This window comes from Manis javanica, chromosome 3 (genome assembly GCF_040802235.1).
Source record: "Manis javanica isolate MJ-LG chromosome 3, MJ_LKY, whole genome shotgun sequence".
Taxonomy (NCBI): domain Eukaryota; kingdom Metazoa; phylum Chordata; class Mammalia; order Pholidota; family Manidae; genus Manis; species Manis javanica.
The window spans coordinates 76,884,603-76,905,837 of NC_133158.1; the positions used below are offsets into that span (position 1 = coordinate 76,884,603).

At 37.4% G+C, this 21,235-nt stretch overlaps 1 protein-coding gene across 1 annotated transcript in view; it reads right to left on the minus strand.

The window, feature by feature from the left end:
- ZPLD1 (zona pellucida like domain containing 1) overlaps window positions 1-21,235 on the minus strand; it is a 70,798-nt gene that overhangs the window by 31,901 nt on the left and 17,662 nt on the right. The window contains exon 2 of the mRNA XM_017677738.3: window positions 9,732-9,845. Within this exon, the coding sequence (XP_017533227.1) occupies window positions 9,732-9,837 (106 nt within the window). The 5' untranslated portion in view covers window positions 9,838-9,845. The remainder of the gene's footprint in view (window positions 1-9,731; window positions 9,846-21,235) is intronic.

Genomic DNA, 21,235 nt, shown 5'->3' on the forward strand with positions numbered 1-21,235 from the left:
CAAACTAAGCTTTTCATAGGAATAAAAGAAACACTATTCAGTCAAATTCAGGTAAAAATAAGGAAATGTTCTACATTCCTCTCACCAGTCAATTGGACAATAAGTTTGTTGCAGATTTTCTAAAACTATGCAAATTTTATATCATCAACCATCTATCTCACCATATATAAAAATGTGCCCTGATTTGGGGTTCATGGGATACGATTATCATATAAATAGGAGAGAGGATGGATTCAATTCTATATATATGAATAAAAATATCACTGTACTTCTTTATCCCCACTAAAGTTCCATTTCTGAAACATCTAATTACACTTTTCCCTTTAGATGCAATTACTGAGAATATATTTGCAGCATTTCATTCATATAACTAACTTTGTTCTTTTTCTCAGCAGTTCCATGCTCAACTGGCTTAAATCCAACGGCTTCCACATGAGACCAAATATTCCTGACTTTTGACAGACTGAATTATTTTCATCTCATCTCAGTTTTGTTAGATTTGAGACCTACATTTCCATTCACTTGTCTCAGTATACTTACTTTGACATTTTCTACTTTTTACCTAGAATAATAAAGGTACAGATTAATACAATTATTCAAATAATTTACAGATAAATTCTGCAATACAGACATGGCAACACCCTAAAATTGGGCTGTAGGCTGGTACCAGCACTGCTGTGCAGTGGTTCAAACCGTGCCTTCACCATTGATTGAAATAGTAAATATCTGTAAGAAAAGAAATTCTGGGGACCAGTGTATTATGTTAAAAAAAATCAGGAAAAGAGTGTGTGCATAGGAGTTAAAAACATAAAATCAGTATCGTCAGTTTTATACAATCTAAAGGCTATTTTCAAGATCTAAACTACATGCTATTTCACATCAACATAGTATTCAAGAAAAGCATTTATTGAACACATACTATGAGTCAGTCTGTGTTTGACTCTGAAGATAAAGACATTAATAAGACTCCTTTACTTCAAGATGCTCAAGGTTGATGACAGGAGATAGGAGAATCAGACAATTACAATGCAGCCTGGTGATGATCTGATAGAGATTTGTATACTATTGCATACAACCACATCATGGTAGGGGAGAAGTGTTTGGAAGGGATTGTTGGGAAGAAATGAAATAGCTCCAACCAGCTAAATTTTATAAGAAATTGATTAGATGATGGCATGAAAAAAAAGGGATGTCAAACTGATTATTCCTACCTTTACCTCTGAGTAGACTATTCTCTGAGATAAGGGATACAGGAAGGGAAAAGATGATGAACTCAGTTTCCGAGAGGCTGAAGTACATATGTGATATGCAAGCAGAGCAGAAGAGCATGGTAGGTAGTTAAAATTATGAGTCTAATATTTGGAGCATAAAGAAAAGTAAAAAATACACATTTGAGAGTCACCAAGTACTTGACATATCAATAATAAGCAATAAAAATAGATGAAATATCTATGAGAACATTCAAGTGAGAAGAGAAACAGGCTAAGAACAGAAAAATAATATCTAAGTTGTCCTTTAATAAGACTTCCCTTCATTTCCCTAATGGAATATAATCATTTTCTTGTGCTCTATCCCACATCAACTTTGTGAGTCTACCATATCGCTTACATTAAATCTGGGGGTGGATATTTGCTTTTACTAGATTATGAACTTACTGAAAGCTCTGAGTTTTTCCAGAGTGCCTAACAAATACTCAGCAAAATTTATTGAAATACACTTACTTCATAAAAAGCGAACCTTTTCAAACAGTATTGCTTCTCTCTCACTTACCAACTTTACATTTCCCTGTATGGCCCCGGAAGATGACTGGTTAGCCAGAGACGGGTAAGATTCCTCAAGGGAGGAACAACCTAAGATAGGCACAGTCGCAGGGGGGCCATCAGGTGAGAAACTGGGGATCAACAGAGGTGAGGCTTAGAACCTCACCCCCCCTGTTTTGAGAGAAATCTTCTGCATCCGTGGATGTTTTATTGCCCTTGTCTAGCTTGGATTAATACTTAGTCTATAGGCACACACCTGATCATCTACATTTGCCCTCTTACAGCACTGAACTATGTTTTCTACCTTTATCTTGCATCTACCTACCAAAAATAATAATAATAATAATAATAAGGGAGAAATGTGGGATTCACATATAAATCAAGTATAAAAATCAAACGAATATTCATATTTGACCTGATTGTTTATAGTTCATGATGCGTGATCAAAACCAAAAGTTTCTGTGATGACTGCCCTTGTACTATTCACCATGTAAGAACTTATTCACTATGTAAGAATTTGTTCACCATGTAAGAACTTGTTCGTTATGCTTCAGAAGATCGGAGACTGATGAGAATTAGGCTTGGGGTGGATTAATGATTGTGCATTGAGTCCCCTGTACAGAATTTAATTGTTGTTAACAACCATTTGTTAACAATTGGTAATTGTTGTGAACAAACCATTTGTGATAAATATGAGAGATGCCCTCTCAAAAAAAATTAATAATAATAAAATACACTTACTTCAGTTATTTCACAAAAAAATGTCCATGATTTCTAACTTTTTAATATCAATTCCAAGAATCACAAAGGAAGTATGTGCCCAATTAATAGGGGTTCATCTTGACTATTGATACAGAACTCATACTTCCAATCTGTACTCTTGCCTGTTGCCTGTGACAATTCGTTTTCAGTTTTAGATGAACATCAAAATCCTTAATGTCAACTATTTTCTGACTTCCAATTGAGAAAATTAAATCCATTAAATAATATGAAATCAAGGGATTTTTTTCCAGCTCTTTAAGGTATTTAACCTTTTTTAAATGCATTAGTCCTGGTGACTAATAATCTTGCCTCATTAAATTTTAAAAATAATCTACCCTTAATGATAGATTTGCTGATCCTTGTCATTAATAGTAAGCAAGTTCATGACAGCCACCAGGGGGCGGCATAAACACGGTGTGTCTGTAACATCACAAAGCTAGTAAGATACAAATACCATGCTTTAACCTGAGCTTCTTACACTTTGCTGTTCATGTATTACCAGAAAACCTTATTAAAATGCAGATTGTGATTCAGTAGATCTGGAGTGGGTGCTGATTTGTGTATTTCTCACAACCTCGCAGGTGATGTCAGCATTGCAAGTCTCAGCCAGTTGAGCTGCTTAGTAACAACCACATATTTTGACTGGGCAGAAGCTGACCCTTAGGTGGTCCCAACTGGTGACATTAAGCACTGTCACCAAATATCTATTTGTATGATTTATATGCTTATAAAAGGGAAAAGGTTGGATGAAAAGGGATGGGGAGAGAAAGAGGGAGGGGGTCAAGGAACAAGAATCATGAAGGGGATAGATGTGCTTCTGGCTCCCTTATCTGAGGAACTAACAGGTTTTGAATCTCAGTGAAAGTGGGCTCATAAAAACCTTTGTGAGATGGAACCCAAATACATCTACTTTACTGCTGAGGTGCCAGTGTGTAAACTGAAGTAGGGAATAGGCTCAGTCTTCTCCTATCCCCACCTTTACCCCATTCCAAAAGCCATAGCAGTTTAATAACTGGAAGAGCAAGACTGTCCACCATGCTCTGTGCACTCTCTGAAACAACTGAAGAAGACAGGGTGGGGTAGGAGAGTGAGTCACGAGCAAATGGAGGCTCTGTGCAGTTCAGATGCAGGTGTTGATGAGAATAAGACTGCCGCTCTAACCGTGGGCTTAAAAGTAGCACTGACTTCAAACTGACAGTATGAGCCCAAACCTATCAATACAACAGGAGATTTCCTGCATGCTGATGAGTGTACTACTTTGTAGTACCATAGAAATCCCACCTTACTTCCTCAAATTCTGTAGATATTCCAAAACTAATTTATATCATTTTAGCAGATTATAAGAGTCATTTATATGTCATTTCCATTTCTGTATCTGTAAAATGAGAGGAATAATATTTGGCACTACATTTAGAACTGTTCAGAGAACAGATGCTATATTTATTGTTTTAACTCATTATTTAAAGTTTCTTTTCCTCTTAGCAAGTTTGGATACAATATTGAGGTTTTGGTGCTAAATAAGCAAGAAGTCCTAAAAGGGTATTGATATTTCCTCTACATGACATATCAGCAGCTGATGAAGAATTTAAAATGAATTAGGAATTCAAGTTTCCCCTCTACACTGAACAGGTTTCTTGCCACCTCAGTTTTTCACATCTGTTTCTCGTTAGCAAATGCAAGCTGTTGTTTCTAGTTGCTGCAGGAAATTCATATGTAGACTGAGTCAAGCTTTGCAGACTGACATTCACAAGGGCTGCTCCACATTCTCTGGAACCAGGAGAGATGCGTTATCTTTTTTCAGGCAGACAAAAACAAATGGGTTTCACTCAGACAAGCAGAAGAAGTGAAACATTCATGCAATGAAGAACATCTTTATTAAGATAAAGAAGGGTATGGACTCCAAATTATTCAGTCACTGAACTTGCGAACTAATTGCACTTCTCTCCACTGCATTTTATTATTGTAGATTAATCAGGTTGTGATCAGCAATCACTGCCCAGATCAGTTCTTCTGCCTCATCCACTCATAAACGCAGACATGGGTGCAAAGCTGGAAGCAGGCATCCTCCTGACAACTTGGATACCAAAACATTACTATGACATAGGAAGGCGGGAGAATCAACCTTTCTTCTCTACACAGAAAAATCAGAACATATTCCCTGGGATAATTACCCTGTTACCTAAGCTTAGTTTATTTTTGGGTAAAGAACAATGCAATGGTTAACATTAGATTATTTTGCTTGACCCACCTACAAATTATATCTATTAAATTGGTGACACTCGATTTTACTTTTGTGGAACACTGGTGTTCATTGAAATATTAATTGGTATTACCAGAAAGAGGATTTTCTTAGTCAAACAGGTACTGAAAAAGCTAAACAAATTTCCTAGCCACATAATTTTTCAGATTCTCTAATTTGGTAATTTCCACTGTGATTCTCGATTTATACATCACCTTTTAAGTTTAGCCGAAGTTCACTTTAAGATTTCATGGTTTGATGGAAAGAGTTCTAGTTTTATATCTCTGTCAGTTGTTGGCTTTGCAACATGAGACAAATGCTAATCCTCAATTTCTCCACAGTAAAATTATTTTAAAAGATTTTGTAGGTTTGTTGTAAGGAGTAAAAGAATTATGTAATGTGCCTAGAACTCATTAGATGGAACCTATCATCTTCTTCCTTATTTTAAATAAAACACAAAATTACAAGTTATGCCACACTGACTTCCATTCAGCATCTCACGATAGGTTAGTTCACCATAAAACAGTGCCAGGACACAAAGTTTCTGGTGCCATAAGCCTAATCTCTCCTTGAATGTGATTTTTTCATTACAGACTTCTCTGGAGGTCTGCAAGTTTAGTCCAACCGTTATATGCTACCATCTTCATGGTAGGGACTAGTTCCAAAAGGTATCAATCTGTCACAGAGGCCAAATGCATCTGTTTACATATCTCACTCCAACCAAATGACTCCTTGGCTCTTTAAAAGTCAACTGTAGTTTGAATTTTATTCTGAGAAGAGCACTACCATAAAATCAGTGGGCCCTGAGTCTGTTCCCTGCATTGGGGTGGGTAGCCAAGAGTTAATTACCTTTAAAATTAAATGGTATCCCTTTAAATTTAAAATGAATTAGACCATGGTGGTTCCCTTGGCCCAAGGATAAATGCCATGGAAATTAAAGAAGTAGTTGTGATGTCACGAAACAGCAAAGGTCAGATAGGACGAGATGATTACTCTCATCATTATGAACATTACTTTGCATTTAGATAGCTCCTCTCCTTTGCCAGACTCATTCTCATTCTATCCCTTTGCTTAGTGTCTGAGCAGCTTGTGGAGCTCCTGATGACATCTAGGGCGATCCTGATGTGGAAAAGAAGCCATAAGTCAAGAGGGCAGTGAGCAATTACCCTTTAGGCTTTCTTTGCTCACTCTGTTCCACTTTTGCAAACAACCTGCAAAAATAGGCTTACTTGAAAATAATTCCCATATAAACTTAAAGCCTATCCTGGAAATTCTGATTTATCTGGATTTTAGATTTTTTAAATAACAACAATGTGTGTGTGTGGTGGGATACATTTGGAAAGTTTAGATATTTGTTGTCTAAGCCAGACCGTACTAAAAGTGCTAACAAGAGGAAGGGAAAACATAAAAGAAAGAGGCTTAATTCTCCCTGTTGATAACAAGGAAAAAAGATGCCTCCTCCCCCAAAACCTGTAAGTACTTATTCTTTTCCTTAAAATGTATGTAAATCTTTTTGAAAACTAGATGGGCCTTTTGTTTGTTTTATGACCCAGGAATCTTTCTTGAGCACCTGGGAACTATCACATGGAAATGTAAACATCAAGGAAGTTAGTTCTCCTATCTCACAGTTTCTGTGGGAAAGTGGGAGCCTAACATCAGTGGGAGCCTTACTCCAAATAGTAAAAGTAGTTCCTTTCATAAACATGGGAGTTCATTTTTCCTCTGGATAAAGCCAAAAAGGTAACACAAATGGTCACCACCCCAATTAGCAGGTAAATTAAGGATGAACTCTACTTTACAAATGGTACTGTCAGTCCTCTTACTTGGGGACTTGTTATTTTCCTCTGGATAATGTTATGTAATGGGTTGCATCTGCTTGGCCGTGTAGGAGTGAGAACTCTTTCTGTCTTTGCAATCCCTTACTAGATTGCTTATGATGAACATGGTATTCTGGTTGAATGTTTATTCAATGATAAAAGTGTTTTCACCTCTATTATCTTTGTGAGAGGATTTCTGGAGTGGGAGAAAATATTGTTTTTAATTATATTTGTCCAACACATAACTGTGCTTTTAATTGGAATAATGAACTTAAGAAAATAATAGAATATACAATGCCAGTTGTTCTTAACCAAAAATATATATTAGACTCATCTTCAGGGTTAATATACAGATTCCCAGTGCCACATTCAGAGATTCAGATACTACCCTTTGGGAATAAAGCAATAGAGTAAACACTTTGGGGGTAAAACACCTTTAACAACCATCCCAGATTATTTTGATGCAGGTGGTCAGTGGTTGTCATTGTAAATGGATGTTGTCACATAATTTTTTAAGTTTACCATATGAAAAATACTTCCTTCTGCTATCCTAGTCACTTTCTGGCTCATGTGTAAGTATATAACTACAACATTAGCTAGATTCTCTCTGCTGAGCATGTTGGCCTTGTCATCCATGAAAGGGTGAGCCTTGACACCCTTCCCAGGCCCCAGCCAGCCCTCTGGCCCCTCCATCTCCTGAGGTCCTCTGCCTTGCACTTCATGGAGGAGATGATCATAATTAGCACCTCTCAACTTCTCTGCCTGTGTGTTCTCTCTTCTCTTTCTAAATCAAAGGAAGAGCTACCACTTCTTCAACGTCACCTGCTCCATCTTATCTTTGATCTCATCCATACTGTCTTTCTTCATTACATCAATTTTTTTAGTATTCTCAGGCTCTGAAGGCTTTCCCTTTATTCAGGAATAATCATTTGTCACTAGTGCTCTAATCCAAAAATCCAAAAATTATCTTTTCTCACTTAAATCATTGGCTCAGGATACTCCTCTCTTTCCTTCCCCACCAGAGTTATGGTAGTCTGTTTTCACACTTTCCCTTTTCCTCTCCCCATTCATTACATAGTCACCACACGGGGGTTCAACTTCCACCCGGCCCTCTTTGGTTTCAACCTCTCTCCTCAGACATAAGTCTGTATGCCCTACCACTGGATAGAGGCTGCCACTCAAGTTCTAGAAGCCTCTCAAACTCCTTATTTCTGAACCCAAACTTCCTTTCTCAAATATGCATGTGTCTTATACTTTCGGTGTCAGCTAACAGTATCAATACCCAGTTACCCAGGTTCAAAAACATCCTCCAAAATGTCATCGTCATCTTCTTGCTCACCTCCCACATCAAATTGGTCCTTAGGGTCTGCTAAGTCCCCCACAAAAACATCTCATTGACTGCCTCCTTCTGCCGACCCCTTTGCCCCTGCCATCGTATTTCTGTCTGCCCTAGTCTCCTCTAACATGAATCTCTCTTTTACACCTCCCCCAGTGTCTGCTTTCTGAAACAAAATGTGATCACATCAAGCCCTTAAAAAGATTATGTTTAGATAGGTTCATGTTCTTCATTGCCTACAAAATGAAGGCAAAGTGCTTTAATCACACAAAAAATGCACAGAGCCTTCTTGCAAAAACAATTGCACCCAAATTTACTCAAACCCCCAGCCCTGGAGAGCTTATAGGATGTACAGAGAAAAAGGAAATGTGTTAAATGACACGTCAGAGCCACAGGCAACCAGATCCAGAGAGGCAGAATTCTATAAAACAAATGAGCAAGTTACTTGAAGAGATAAATAGCATTAAATGAACAAAACGGACAGGGAGGAACTGTTATAAATTAAAATAGACATATATCAACAAATGTACCATGTGAATGCTCTGTAGGCAAGTTGGCTAAATATTAGATGATCTATTTAGGAATTACTGTCAAGTTTACTAGATGCACACATGAAATGCAATGATTCTTTTAAGTTCTTTTTCTATTAGTTATACATTCTGAAGTATGAATAATGAATTTATTTAACTATTCCAGAGAAGAGAGTGGTAAGAGAGACAGAACATTAATGTGTTGATAATTGATGATGTTGGATGATCAATATAAGTGCTTTTTCTAGTAATATCTACTTTTCTATCTTTGAAATTTTCCATAAAAAATTTGTATAAAAACCTTTATTTGTGCTATTCAAAACCAAAAACAACTTAGCCTAGAATACCTTTCTAGGTTTACCTTCCAACCTGACCTCCACATTTTATTTAACCTACCAAGTGCTTGCACACTGCGTCTAGGCTCATGAAGACACAGTCCTATACACTTTGGTCTTTATTCTGGAGCAAGCCAGATTACTTCTTCTCACATAAACTAGAAATCTCACATCAACTACATAACCACCTGCTGACTCCTCCCTGCACGTGTGCTATTGCTCTGGCATACTCTGAACATAGCGGTACAAGCAAATTTGGAGAATGTAAAACATAAAAGTATTTCAGTTTTCATGGAAGTCTTGGAAAAGTGATTTCAGATGGTCTAATCTTTCTTTGTCAATGTTGAACAACAGCAGCTCTATAAATTTAGCTGATATAAAAATGACAAATACTTAAATGAAATGTTGATTTACTACTCACTGAGTGCACATTTTAGGAACCTGTGGGACATGGCCATCAATTTGGCCCAAACCTCCTATCTGTCACAGTGTTGATGCACTTCTGTGAGATGATATCTGAAGCTGGCCTGTGCACTTGGGTGACAACCAACATTTCATTAAAATAATATGTTGTGAGGAATGCATAATATTTCACATTTTCTTAAGTATTATTCCTAAGTAAATCTATTAGCATATAAAGGAAGTTTTGAAAGTACGAATTAACTTAGGAGGAACAAAAAGGCATCAATTAGGCAAATTTTGAATGAAATTAGCTGGACAATATTTTTCACATCTGTGAGCAGCCATTATAATAATATTAACTACGATGGACACTTTGTATGTTAATGTGGATATAAATTACAACTCCAGAAAAATGTGTTTTGTCATTTGCCATTTGTTAATATCCACTTAGGGATATCACCTCCTTTTCCGTGTGTACTTAAATGCTTTATTATTCAAACATAATCAGTCTTTCCAGATACAATTAGAGAAAAGATTAGATTCAACGTACCAGGAAATCTACTGTGGAGGTTAGCATCACAGTTGTAGCCATTGAACTGAGCAGACCCCAGAAGCACTCTAATTGTCAGGAGTAACAGCAGCCATATCCGTTCCATTGCAAAACCTAGAAAAGAGTTACTCATCAATGAAGACATCACCAGCCTTCACTCTTGCTGGAAAGGCTGAGGCTGATCTCAACTCACTACTGGATAGGCAGGCAGTACACTTCGATGCATGCAAAGTCATCAAAGGCCTAAGGATGATCAGAAATAATTATCAGCAAAATATCTGCCTACTGGGAATTAATGGGACTCATCATGATATTTTGGTTATAATATTTCAAAATTACTTTCATTCTTTGGCTTCTGTTTGCTAAGTGTGACAAACCCAGGCTTTCATAATGGAAGAGCTAAGATACAAAGTTTGCAAAAGAAAAAGTATTATAAATAGGAAGGACTCAAACCAAGTATTTGGCAGATTTAAACAGAATAGCTAGGCAGACTGACCAATTTGGAGACAAGCCTACACTTTAACTGTATGCATAAAATCAGAAGGATTTAACTATCAATGCTTAATTCTCAGAGAATTCTCAATACTCTTTCTTTTAATTGAAGTAAAGCTGACTCACAATATTACATGAGTTTCAGTGTACCACATAGTAATTTGACATTTATATACATGATGATTTCTCAATATTCTTAATGACTAAATAATTTCAGGAAAAATTCCCCCTTAAAAAGTAATTCCAGACTACTGTTACTTCTCAGAAATCAATGGTTGTGTATCATTTTCTCAGGAAACACAGACATAAAGCAAAGGGGAGAACAGTAAAATACTATCTATGGACTGACATCTGGTTCTCCCAGGGACTGCTCTTCGGTGGTAACACAGATGCTCAAACATATAAAAACCTTGAATTTTTAGTAGAAGGTATGGAAGGAGATATTTTTAAGTTGTCAATGTGTGTTGAACAAATAAATATAAATTGACTCTGATACTTAAACACCAGTCTGGTAATTTTTTCCCTAAATGCCCTTTCATTGCCCTGAGAAAGTTAAAATATTTTCCAGAAATACCCAACTTATTCTCAGAGCATACTTTTTACATGGAAAAAAAAAATCTTTTGGTGTTGGTGGTTTTGGTCTGTGCATAAAAAGCAAAAAGAAAATAAAATTGTAAATAGTTGACTCAAATAATTTAGTGCATTTTAAAAGCTTGGGGTTTTGAGGGGGGAGCAGAACTGGTGTTTTAGCTCTCCTTAAAGATCTGCCCTTAGATGATTAATCAAGTCTTTAGCAAAAGGAAGGAAATACATCTTGCTTTTGAATCATCATTTTAGTGTAACAAGTTTATGGTAAACAAAGTTACTTTGGTGAGGATGTGGGAAAGGAAGGCATGGGTTTTCTCTCAAAAATAGACTGAAAAAAATGTGAACTGGACAGGAGCTAACTTCTCTCGTCATTATAACATGCCACACAGACACAAACCCAATGACTTTTGGGAGAACAGCCACACATCTGGTTACTTCTAATCCCCAAGATGGTCCAGATACAAAAAGCTCATATAAAGGGCTGATCCAGACCCAGGGATCTCTCGGCCACACCTTTGTCTGCACTGTCTAGCTCCTCAAGACACTTCAAATAGACTAACCTAGCCTTGTCTAGCAGTCTTTGGAAGACCACCAGTAAAGAGAGCCCCCTGTTTCTGAGGAGTATCCCAGTACACACACTGCTATGATATGCATTGCCACTCCCTTCCCTTGATGAGTCCCATTAATTCCCAAAAAGCAATGCTGACTCTAGACCCACACTGTTGTCCTCCATCTAGAAATGCCTCCCACCCCAGGGATGCACAGAGTCACCAACAGAAATTGGTGAGCTATTTTTATTATTCTAAAATGCTTTCTATCTTTTAAATTCTCTCACAGAAGAAAATACTTATTGAGTGGACACTGTGCACAAAGAGGTCACTGGGTGCCAGATCATTTACCTACAGTGTCTCCTTCATGTTCCTTATAATAATTGGATGAGACTGAAATTATTGTGCCCTGTACAGAGAGAAAAAATTAATTCTCAAAAAGCTTAAGTGATGTCACATTAAAATCAAGTGGAGAAACTAGAATTCAACTCCAGGTCTTCCTCATAACAGTGTGCTGCACAATCCTAATATTACCTGTTAAATTCAGTGTTATTTTGGTTGCTATTTACCATTGGTTGTTTTCTTTAGTTTTTTAAATTGTGTACCCGTTAAGAGATCTTGTCATCTGAAAATGGGTAAGCAAATTCTTAGGTAGTGACTGCAATTTGCTTAATAGATGTATTTATAACACAGGCATTATGAGGGACAAAATTATCTTTTAAAAAGGCCCTCATTGTGAAAACAGAACTATTGCTATGGACTAAACCGGACACATCTAGGTTGACCAGCAATGGATAAGAAACTCAAGCTATATTAAACAGCCTACTAATAGTGGTAGTAAAGTCTTAGCTTTACAACTTGAAATCAGATCTGAGATTGTCCAAGCACTGCATGTCTCTTTCCTTTATACTTTAAACAGGACCTACAGAGTTGTCATGGAGATTAAAACCCTTAATAAATATTTTTTGATGAAAAGAAGGTAGAGGTAGAAGGCAGCTTGCTTTAACAGAAAATACATTGATTTTGATATTAGCAAATATGGATTCAAATCCCCACAGCCATTCACTAGATTTGCCATTTCAAAATCAAGATGATGCTCATAAGACTTTATAAGTGCCTAAAGAACATAACATACTCTGTATGTACAGAATGCCCTGAAATATTAGTGTCAGGGCTACGGCCCATTGATTTGCACATTGTGCCCTGTGCAAGGGCATTCGGGGGAGAGAGAGAGTGATGGGGAGAGATGGTGGCAGGGAGAGAGCCTGTGTTCCTTTGGCTGAGCCGCATGTTCTGGAACTAAATTCCTCAACACAAAATTGTCTAATAACAGCCCTGATTAGTTTTATTGCATTATTACATTTATAACATCATTTGTACTGGTCTGTTTTAATATTAAGGTATATTAGGTAGGGAACTTCTAAAGGACAGCCACATCTCTCACAAAGGTAGTATCCACAATTTGATCCCTATGCTACTGGCAATGCTTTAGGGGGCCAGACTTTAGAGGGCCCTTTTTATCCCACCTACAAATTAAAACAAAATGGTGAACTATTAACTTGCAAACTTCCCATCCTTAATCCTATCTCAATTATTTCCTCTGCACATAGAAAACCTGAGCATCAACTCACAGAAGCAAGTTTGGTGATTTCTGTGGTCCACTCTGGAATAACCTGAGGTGCTTGCTGTCCCGTTGTGGCTCCAGAAAACTCTAATTAGAGAATTTGAGCAGAGGTATTTCCCATCTTCTCCACCATAACTAAGTCAGCAACCGATAGCCCTACTTTGGTGCTAGCAATGACATACAAGACTGCCTACCACAGCCATCATTATAAAACACCAATAACAAAGTCTCAGACAGTAATGACCTTAAAGATAGGTATGCACAAGGTTTTGTACATGTTTAACTTAGTATTTCCATGAATATAAGTTAATGGAGATATGGGGAACAGAGAAGGACTGAATTTAAGGAATTCAGAAGTGTTAAATTTAGACAGACTACCACATCTCCTAAGCTGATACTAACAGGCTCTGTATTTTATACTTAGCCATATAAAGGAAGTCATATCTAAGTGACTTGCTGTCAAGTATGTCAATATTTCTATTAAATTTTCTTTTCTAAATTATAATTTCTTCCACAATTAAGAATTTCTAATTTATTTGCTTAAGATTGAACTTGAGTTAAACAAATATAATTTTACTCTCAAAATTCTTACTCAGTTTTATTTAAATTGATATAGTTCTGCAACTAACACTGTTCTTTAATCTTATATATTTGATCATCTTTTATTGACTTTTTTATTGAGATCTGTTGTGTGCCAGGCACTGAGCTATGTTTAATGTTCAACTATTAACATAGATTTAATTTTTCCCATGTTACAAATGCAGAAACTGAAGCCTGAGGTTTTTAATTGATTTGCCCAGGGTCACAGACCTAGTAAATGGCACAGCAGAATTCAAAACCAAGTGTGACCTTTGGAATTATTACACTACTCTGTTAGACTTAATTGGAGTTTGTCAAACAAATAAAATGAATATCCTACTAATTTTCAGAAAGTAAATTATATTAATAATGTGTACTTAAAATGTGCTTTGAACTAAATGATTCAGATAAATCAGGCAAAATATTTTTAGTATCTACATAATTGTCATTCACGACCATTTCACTTTAGCAGTGAATGCATAAGGATATTACTCTTTTCACAAATTGATTTAATGATAGTACAGTGAGTTTTCAGAGCTGACTGTGTACCAGCTTTTTTTTAAGCACTACATATATAATTTCTAATCATGAGAAAAGTAGTTTATTCTCCTTATTCTGGGGATGAGAAAACTGAGGCACAGAAATGTAAAGTAACTTGCTCAAGGTGAAACAGATGACCCGTGTTAGAATCAAGATTCAATGCACAATGACCCCAGAAACCACCCTCAGCTATAATGTGGCACTGCCTTCCAGAAAACAATCCTTAAACACTAAGCCAAATGGAAAAAAGGCAATTACTTGGTAAATTTGATCAATATGGATTTATTCCTGCTTTCATTTATCAAATGCTTTCATGTGCCTTGTAGCATCCAGGGGAGCTGAGGTACCGCAATTAGAAAAATGTTGATGTGCATAGAGCTCACATTCTAGTGAAGGAAGTCAGAAGGAAACAATATCTAGAAGTAAAAGACTGAGTATATTTGTGATAAGTACTATGGAGAAAAACAGAGCAAAAAGAATTGATCAGGAGTTCTGGGGGGGATGGGAGAGTACTGAAATTTTAAACAGGGTGGTCGGGGAGGGCTATATAACCAATACATACAAATGAAGCTTGGGGGGAAAAACTGCTTCAGTTATGAACTGCAGATCTACCTGTTTTTACCTTGTAATTTTTTTGTTTTGCTACTTAGGTATTTCCCAAATAAAACAGACCTTTAGTGCATAAATTATTTATTCTCTGGGAGTAACTTGAACACTTTGAACGGCTATATTAACCTTTTATAATGAATAAAGGTATCCCTTAGTGCCTAAGAAAAGTAATTTATTAAGTAGCACACCTGTGACCTGAGAAAAAGTGAATATGTTCAAAAGCGCCTTTATCTACTCTTGAGAGTAGAAACAAATAGGCTCAACCATTTATCAAAGTTTCATACTTCCTTAATTTTATTGCCTTCATATAGGCTGTCTATATGATACTGTTCTAATTGGGAGGAAAATAGAAAATTTCAACCAAACACCATATCTTCTAATGTTAAATCATCATTTGAAGATTTATTCATTTTTTTCACTAAAGTACAGCTTTTTAAAATTTTTTCTATTATACAGATTCACAAAAATATGAAATGAGCTCCTTGGCATCAGTAATTGCCCCAGTCTTCCCTCCACAACCCTCCTCTGCATTTACTGACCAGCTACTCTGCACAGACTCGCTGGTTTTACCTGGGGCATGACCTCATTCTGGGGGCTTCTGTATCAACCCCCGACCCTGCCCACCACCAAGCCTGCTCTTCAGGAAAAATCAGAAATGGTTCATCATCTTTAAATGACTGAAAATAGTTTAAAGAGTGGAAAACAGAGGAGTGTGTGTGTGTGTGTGTGTGTGTGTGTATGTGTGTGTGTGTGTGTCTGTATGTGTGTGCATGTGTGTGTGTGTGTGTGTGTGTGTATTTTAACAGAGATCAAAGTTTAAGATAAAGGAATAAAGCCCTTTGAACCAACCAACAGAACCCAGGGATAAAGAGGCACCAAGGTTGTACAGGCAGCAACTGTCCCACTCAGTTCAGTCTCATGGTGTTACACAGTCTTACCTCTTGTAAAAGGACACATTAGCTCACTTTCCAAAATCACCAGTTTTAAAGTGCTGGAAACCATGACTATTTAATGAGGAAACATATTTTCTGAAGGGGTGTCTAGACTGAAGCTCTATATTCCTTATTTCTATATTGCACTTGGACATTAGAGGCAACATATATATTAAAAGGAAAATGAAAATATAAAACTTTCATCAGAAATAACCATTATCATGTACATATACATTCTTTAAGGTACAGTTCCCTTGTCTTGCTATCCAACAAATAAAATACACTGTGTACTTTCAGAAACATGCCTCACACAAAGGAAATAAGGAAATACATTTACCTATCAAGAAGATGCTCAGAAATTTTATGACTCCAAAGATGCTGATATGCACCATAGGAAATATGAATGCTAAGGGTTGTTCCTCAGAAAAAACCCACCCCAGTTTTCTCTGACACAAAGTGACTGTTCATTTATTTTCCTTTGCTTGCCTTTCTCATTTGTCTTTCTGTTGGGGATTTTCTCAAGTAACCTAGAGCATTTAAATGATCTACAGTGTTTAGTTTAGAGCATTTATTCTAACACCTTAGTTTTGGGGTTATTGACAGATTGAACTAAGTCACTCTAAAAGCTTTTTCTTAATTCACCAGGCTCATTTTCAAGATAACGTGTACATTTCATTCTTCTGAGGAAGCTTTAAAGATATACTGGTGTATAGACTTCCTCTTTTCATGAAGTATAATAATAAATTAAAAATAAAATTAAAATTTAACTATCTTAAATGCCTATTTTCCTCTAATTAATTAAATGATTAATTTATTCATCCCACACATTTTTACTGAGCAGTTACTAAGTGTCAGACTCAGGGCACTGCAGGTACAGTGGCAAACAAAATAAACATGGTCCTTAACCTCATGGAGTCTGTGAACTAGAAAGAGAATCATTAAACTAATAATTGCATACATAACAGATTTTTACAAAATATATTTGGTAAATGCTATGAATAAAAAGTAAAGGGTGCTTCAAGAAAGTGTAACTATAGAACCTAATTTTTTTGATGTGTGGCAACTTTTTTTATATGCAAGGGATACAGTGATCAACAAAACAAACATGTCCCTACCCTGTTGAAGGCTGCCATCCAGTGACAAGTCATTAGAACATCATTTAGTGGTAACTAATTACATTTTCAGTGTTGCAACTTCTGCACTGTGGTCTGTTAGAATCCTTATCAACTGCAGATCCTAATTTAGATGGTAGGTGTCAAAAAAAAAATTCTTTCCAAAACATGCCGTAGTCGATAAGAATGAAAGGATTAATTTGAGTTAGTCAGAAAAGAGCATTCCAGGTAAAGCTTACTGCAGGTCTCAAATTGTAAAATCAGTTAATATTTTGTGAAATTTGAAAGAAGGTCCATTACCAAGCAAGGAAGAAAGGGCCAGGAGATAAGTCTGAAGGTACAGGAAAGGAGACCCTGGAGTGCCATTTTAAACTAAATGGAAAGCCCTTGAAAGCCTCTGAATTGAGGACTAGGATTGTAAAATCAGGAGTGAAATAAGCAAGTTTAAAATATTATTTTGGACAGGAAATAACAGGACTTGGTGTTGAATTCTAGGTGCAGAGTGAGTGAGAGGAACCAGGGATGGCTCTCCACTTTATGTCTAGATTAACTAAGTTAAGGGTAGTACCACATATGGAGATGGAAAAAATTTAGAGGAGGTACTTACTGTAATGGAGAAGGAGCCAAGATATCAGTGGACTAGGGCCAAATGCATCGCAACCACGTTTTTCTGTACAGAAACTTAATATTGTAAAAGATGAGACACATAGTGAGAGACAGTATAGCAATCTTGTTTTAAATTGCAAGAGCAAGTCTCTGTTGGTCATCTCACAGTCTTATATAAATATAATCTGTACTGACAGTAGAATGTTTTTAACACATACAGAGGGATAGCATCTTATTCAGCAGCTGGGAACTACAGCTACCTCACAGTTAAAATTACCCCTGAAATTCCTTATAACTTGCCCACCTTTATGTGGGATTCATGAGTAACTGAATGATATTTTCAATGAGTTTCCTCCTGATCATTTCTGTTGCCCCTGCCTTTGAGACAGATGAGAAAAGAATTTATTTAAAATGGAAAATATTGCCTAATTGTGACTTCCAGATGCCCTTATTTTAAACTCTAAGTAGAGAAAACAGCCATGAAAATCCATGGTTTCTCACTGCTAGTGACAAAGGACATTTTGACTTTCAAATACCTGCGCTTTAAGAGCCAGGCTTGGAGGACAAAGCACAGAATTTGTACTGAAACCCATAGCGAAGATGTGAGATAGGCTCTGTCATAAGTGAGATGTTCTGCCCCACGTGCAAGAGCTTGAAGAGGACAGGGAAAAGCTAGAGAGTGCTTCATTCTGATGTAGGGTTTTCTTTCTGCTCCCCACTTTGGATAAAAATATCCAAGCAGACACGCAATCCAGAAGCAGAGTTCCTGAGTGCCTGTCCCCTCCCCATTCCATTCAGCATCCAAGTCCCCACATATGCTGACTTTTTGTCTGAAATCTGGTAGGAAGCATGTGTCAGAATGCCCATGACAACATCCGGGAGTCAGAACTGAGTGGAATGGTGATGGGACAGATCTAGACAGAGAAAGCTTGAGGCAAGTTCCCATGCAGTCTTCCAGCTGTGAACTAGAGAGAGAATCATCAAACTAATAATTGCATACATAATATGCATTTACAAAATATATTTGGTAAATGCTATGAATGAAAAGTAAACAGTAGAGAAACCTTTAAAAACTTCCATAACCCCTCAAGAGAGATAGAAGAAAATGAAAATTAAAATGCATTGTACTTTGCTGGGAAGCCAGTAGGTAGTGGATAGCTGCAGGATGCATAGCCCAAAGCCATGGGGTATCTGGAGAATACGTGCAGTGGAGTATATCTAAGTTGCTGGTAGAAGACAGGATAAACCACTGTTTATCCACGCTAGCCATAGTGGACCCAGTAAGGGTTGTGGTGATACAACCAAGGACCAAACAGATGAGAATTCTCCATTAATGCTGATTAGGGACACAAGATGGTAAATGGACTAAATATCCTCACCAATGCCAAGAAAATAAGACTTTTATTAAAGTAGTGAACATATACAATAATTACTATAATTTATTTTATTTACATACACTTTAATAACCTATTTAATGATTATTGATAAATATTATTTAATAGCTATTAAATAATATTTATCAAGCAATAAATAATAATAGAGCCTATGAGAATAGGTGGTATTCTCATTTTTCTCAAAGGCTGGGGCAACAGAAATAATAAACAATATTTAATAACTATTAAATAATATTAAATATTAATATTTATTAAATATTATTATCCATTAAATATTATTTACCAATTTGAGGAAAAAAGATGGTGGAGTAGTAAGGCAAGCCATAAACCTCCTCCCACATAGAGCAAATACAACAAAAACTAAACCTGAAAAAGACCTGAAGACTGCAAAACAGATCACCTACACTTAGTAAAGAAGAGAAAACCTCACAGAGAAGAGTAACATGGCAGAGCCATGACAGAGCAGTACCCAAGCACTTCCTCAACCCCAACCCACAAGCGCGAGGAAGATGAATGGAGTGCAGAGGGGATAGGCACTCCGGAATTCTGCACACCTGGCCCTGGAGATCTGCTCTGGGAACACAAGTCCACATTGAATGGGATTCTGGTGGTTAGCGGGCCTGGTCACCAGGGACAGATGGAGCACTCTGGGAAGCTGAGACTCCAGCAGCTTGTGGAGGACAGGTGTGTTCTGCTGGTCCTGCTGAGACCCAAAATGATCAGCAGTTTGAAAGATTTGCCAGCAGTGGGAAGGGTGCCAGAAGGGTGGGGTTGGACAGAGCTCTCTCCAAAGGAGGAAAAGAAGGTAAGAGACACGTCCCCAGCCCTCCCTCTGCCCAGTAGGTTGGGCATTTGTGGGAACCCCAAGCACTCCACTGTGCTCGCTGTCAGCTCAGCCCTGAGGCACTTCCCTGAACACCTGCCTGCTCAGTTCATCCACAACAGACATTGCTGCCTGGCAGTCAGAGGGAGGCTTTCCCACCTTTCTCAGCCCTATCTCAGCCCAACCTGGAAGGTGGCTGTGGGAGCCAGCTCCAAGAATTCCTTCCTCCTCATGGGTGGCCCAGCCCAGTGCTGTGCACCCCTCTGCTGCTAATGCCATGTGACGAAATGCCCTAGTGCCCCATTGATACCTGTTCCCACACCTGGCCACTGTGCTACTCACCACCATGCTACTTCTCCAGAACCCCACAACCACCCCACCCACCCCACTAATCTAGCAGTGCACCATCGCTACAGGGCAGGCAGAGGGCAGCCCTGCCCACTATGATCCTAGCAGTAGCACTGCTGCCCTGCTTACAAAAGGCTGGCTGAGGCAAACTACTGTCTGCAGAGAACTGAGATAGACTGCTGCTGGCAGATCAGAAAGGTGAGCCTGCCCATGACCCAACAACAGCACTGGGGGCTCCACTGCAAGAAGAACCAGGCACAGGAGAGTAAAGAGTCTTGAGCATCTGGGCACACTGAATGCGTTCTTCATAAAACCGTTACTGTCTAGACCAGGAGGCATAGCAGACCCACCTACTACAAAGAAAGAAACACAGAAACCCTGACAAAATGTGGATGCAGAGGAATATGTTCCAAATAAATTAGAGAAAAAGACTCCAGAAAGAGGGCTAAATGAAATGGAGATCACCAATCTCCCTGATAAAGATTTCAAACTAAACAGTCATAAATACTCTCACTGACCTGCAGAAAAGAACCGATAATCTCAGAGAGAACTTCAGAGATGGAAGATTTGAAAAAGAACCATTCAGAGCTGAAGAATATAGTAACCAAAATGAAATACAATAGAGGGAATGAATAATAGACTGCTCCAAGTAGAGGAGACAATCAATAAGCTAGAAATTAGAGAATAGGAAAACAATGAAGCTGAGGAACAGTGAGAGAAAAGAATTTCTGGAAATAAATACTTCTGTAGATGGAAATGTCCTTAAACCTAAGCTTTCACTAGTGAAAACCCACAATAAAGGTAATAGACCAATTATTTATCAAGAAATATGGAATTCAAACAAAACATAACAAATGTAGTAAAACATACTATACACAAAATTAGTCAAGGGATACACACAAAAAATGCAGACTATGACATCTAATACATAAAGTGTGGAGGAGAAAGAAGAATAAAAAAGAAGTATTTTTTTGATTGTTTGAAATAGAGCAATCACCAACTTAACATAGATTTTTATATAGTTAGGAAGCTATCCATGAACCTTATGGTAACCACAAACCCAAAGCCTTTAACAGATACCAAAAAAATTTAAAAAGAGAAATCCAACTACAACATTAAAGAAAGCCATCAAATAACAGGGAAGAGTATAAGAGAGGAATAAAAAACAGAGAGAAACTACCAAAACAATCAGAAATCAGTTAATAAAATGGCAATAAGTACATACCTATCAATAATTACCTTAAACGTAAATGGACTGAATGCACAAATCAAAAGAAATACAGTGTAAGAATGGATTAAAAAAACAGGA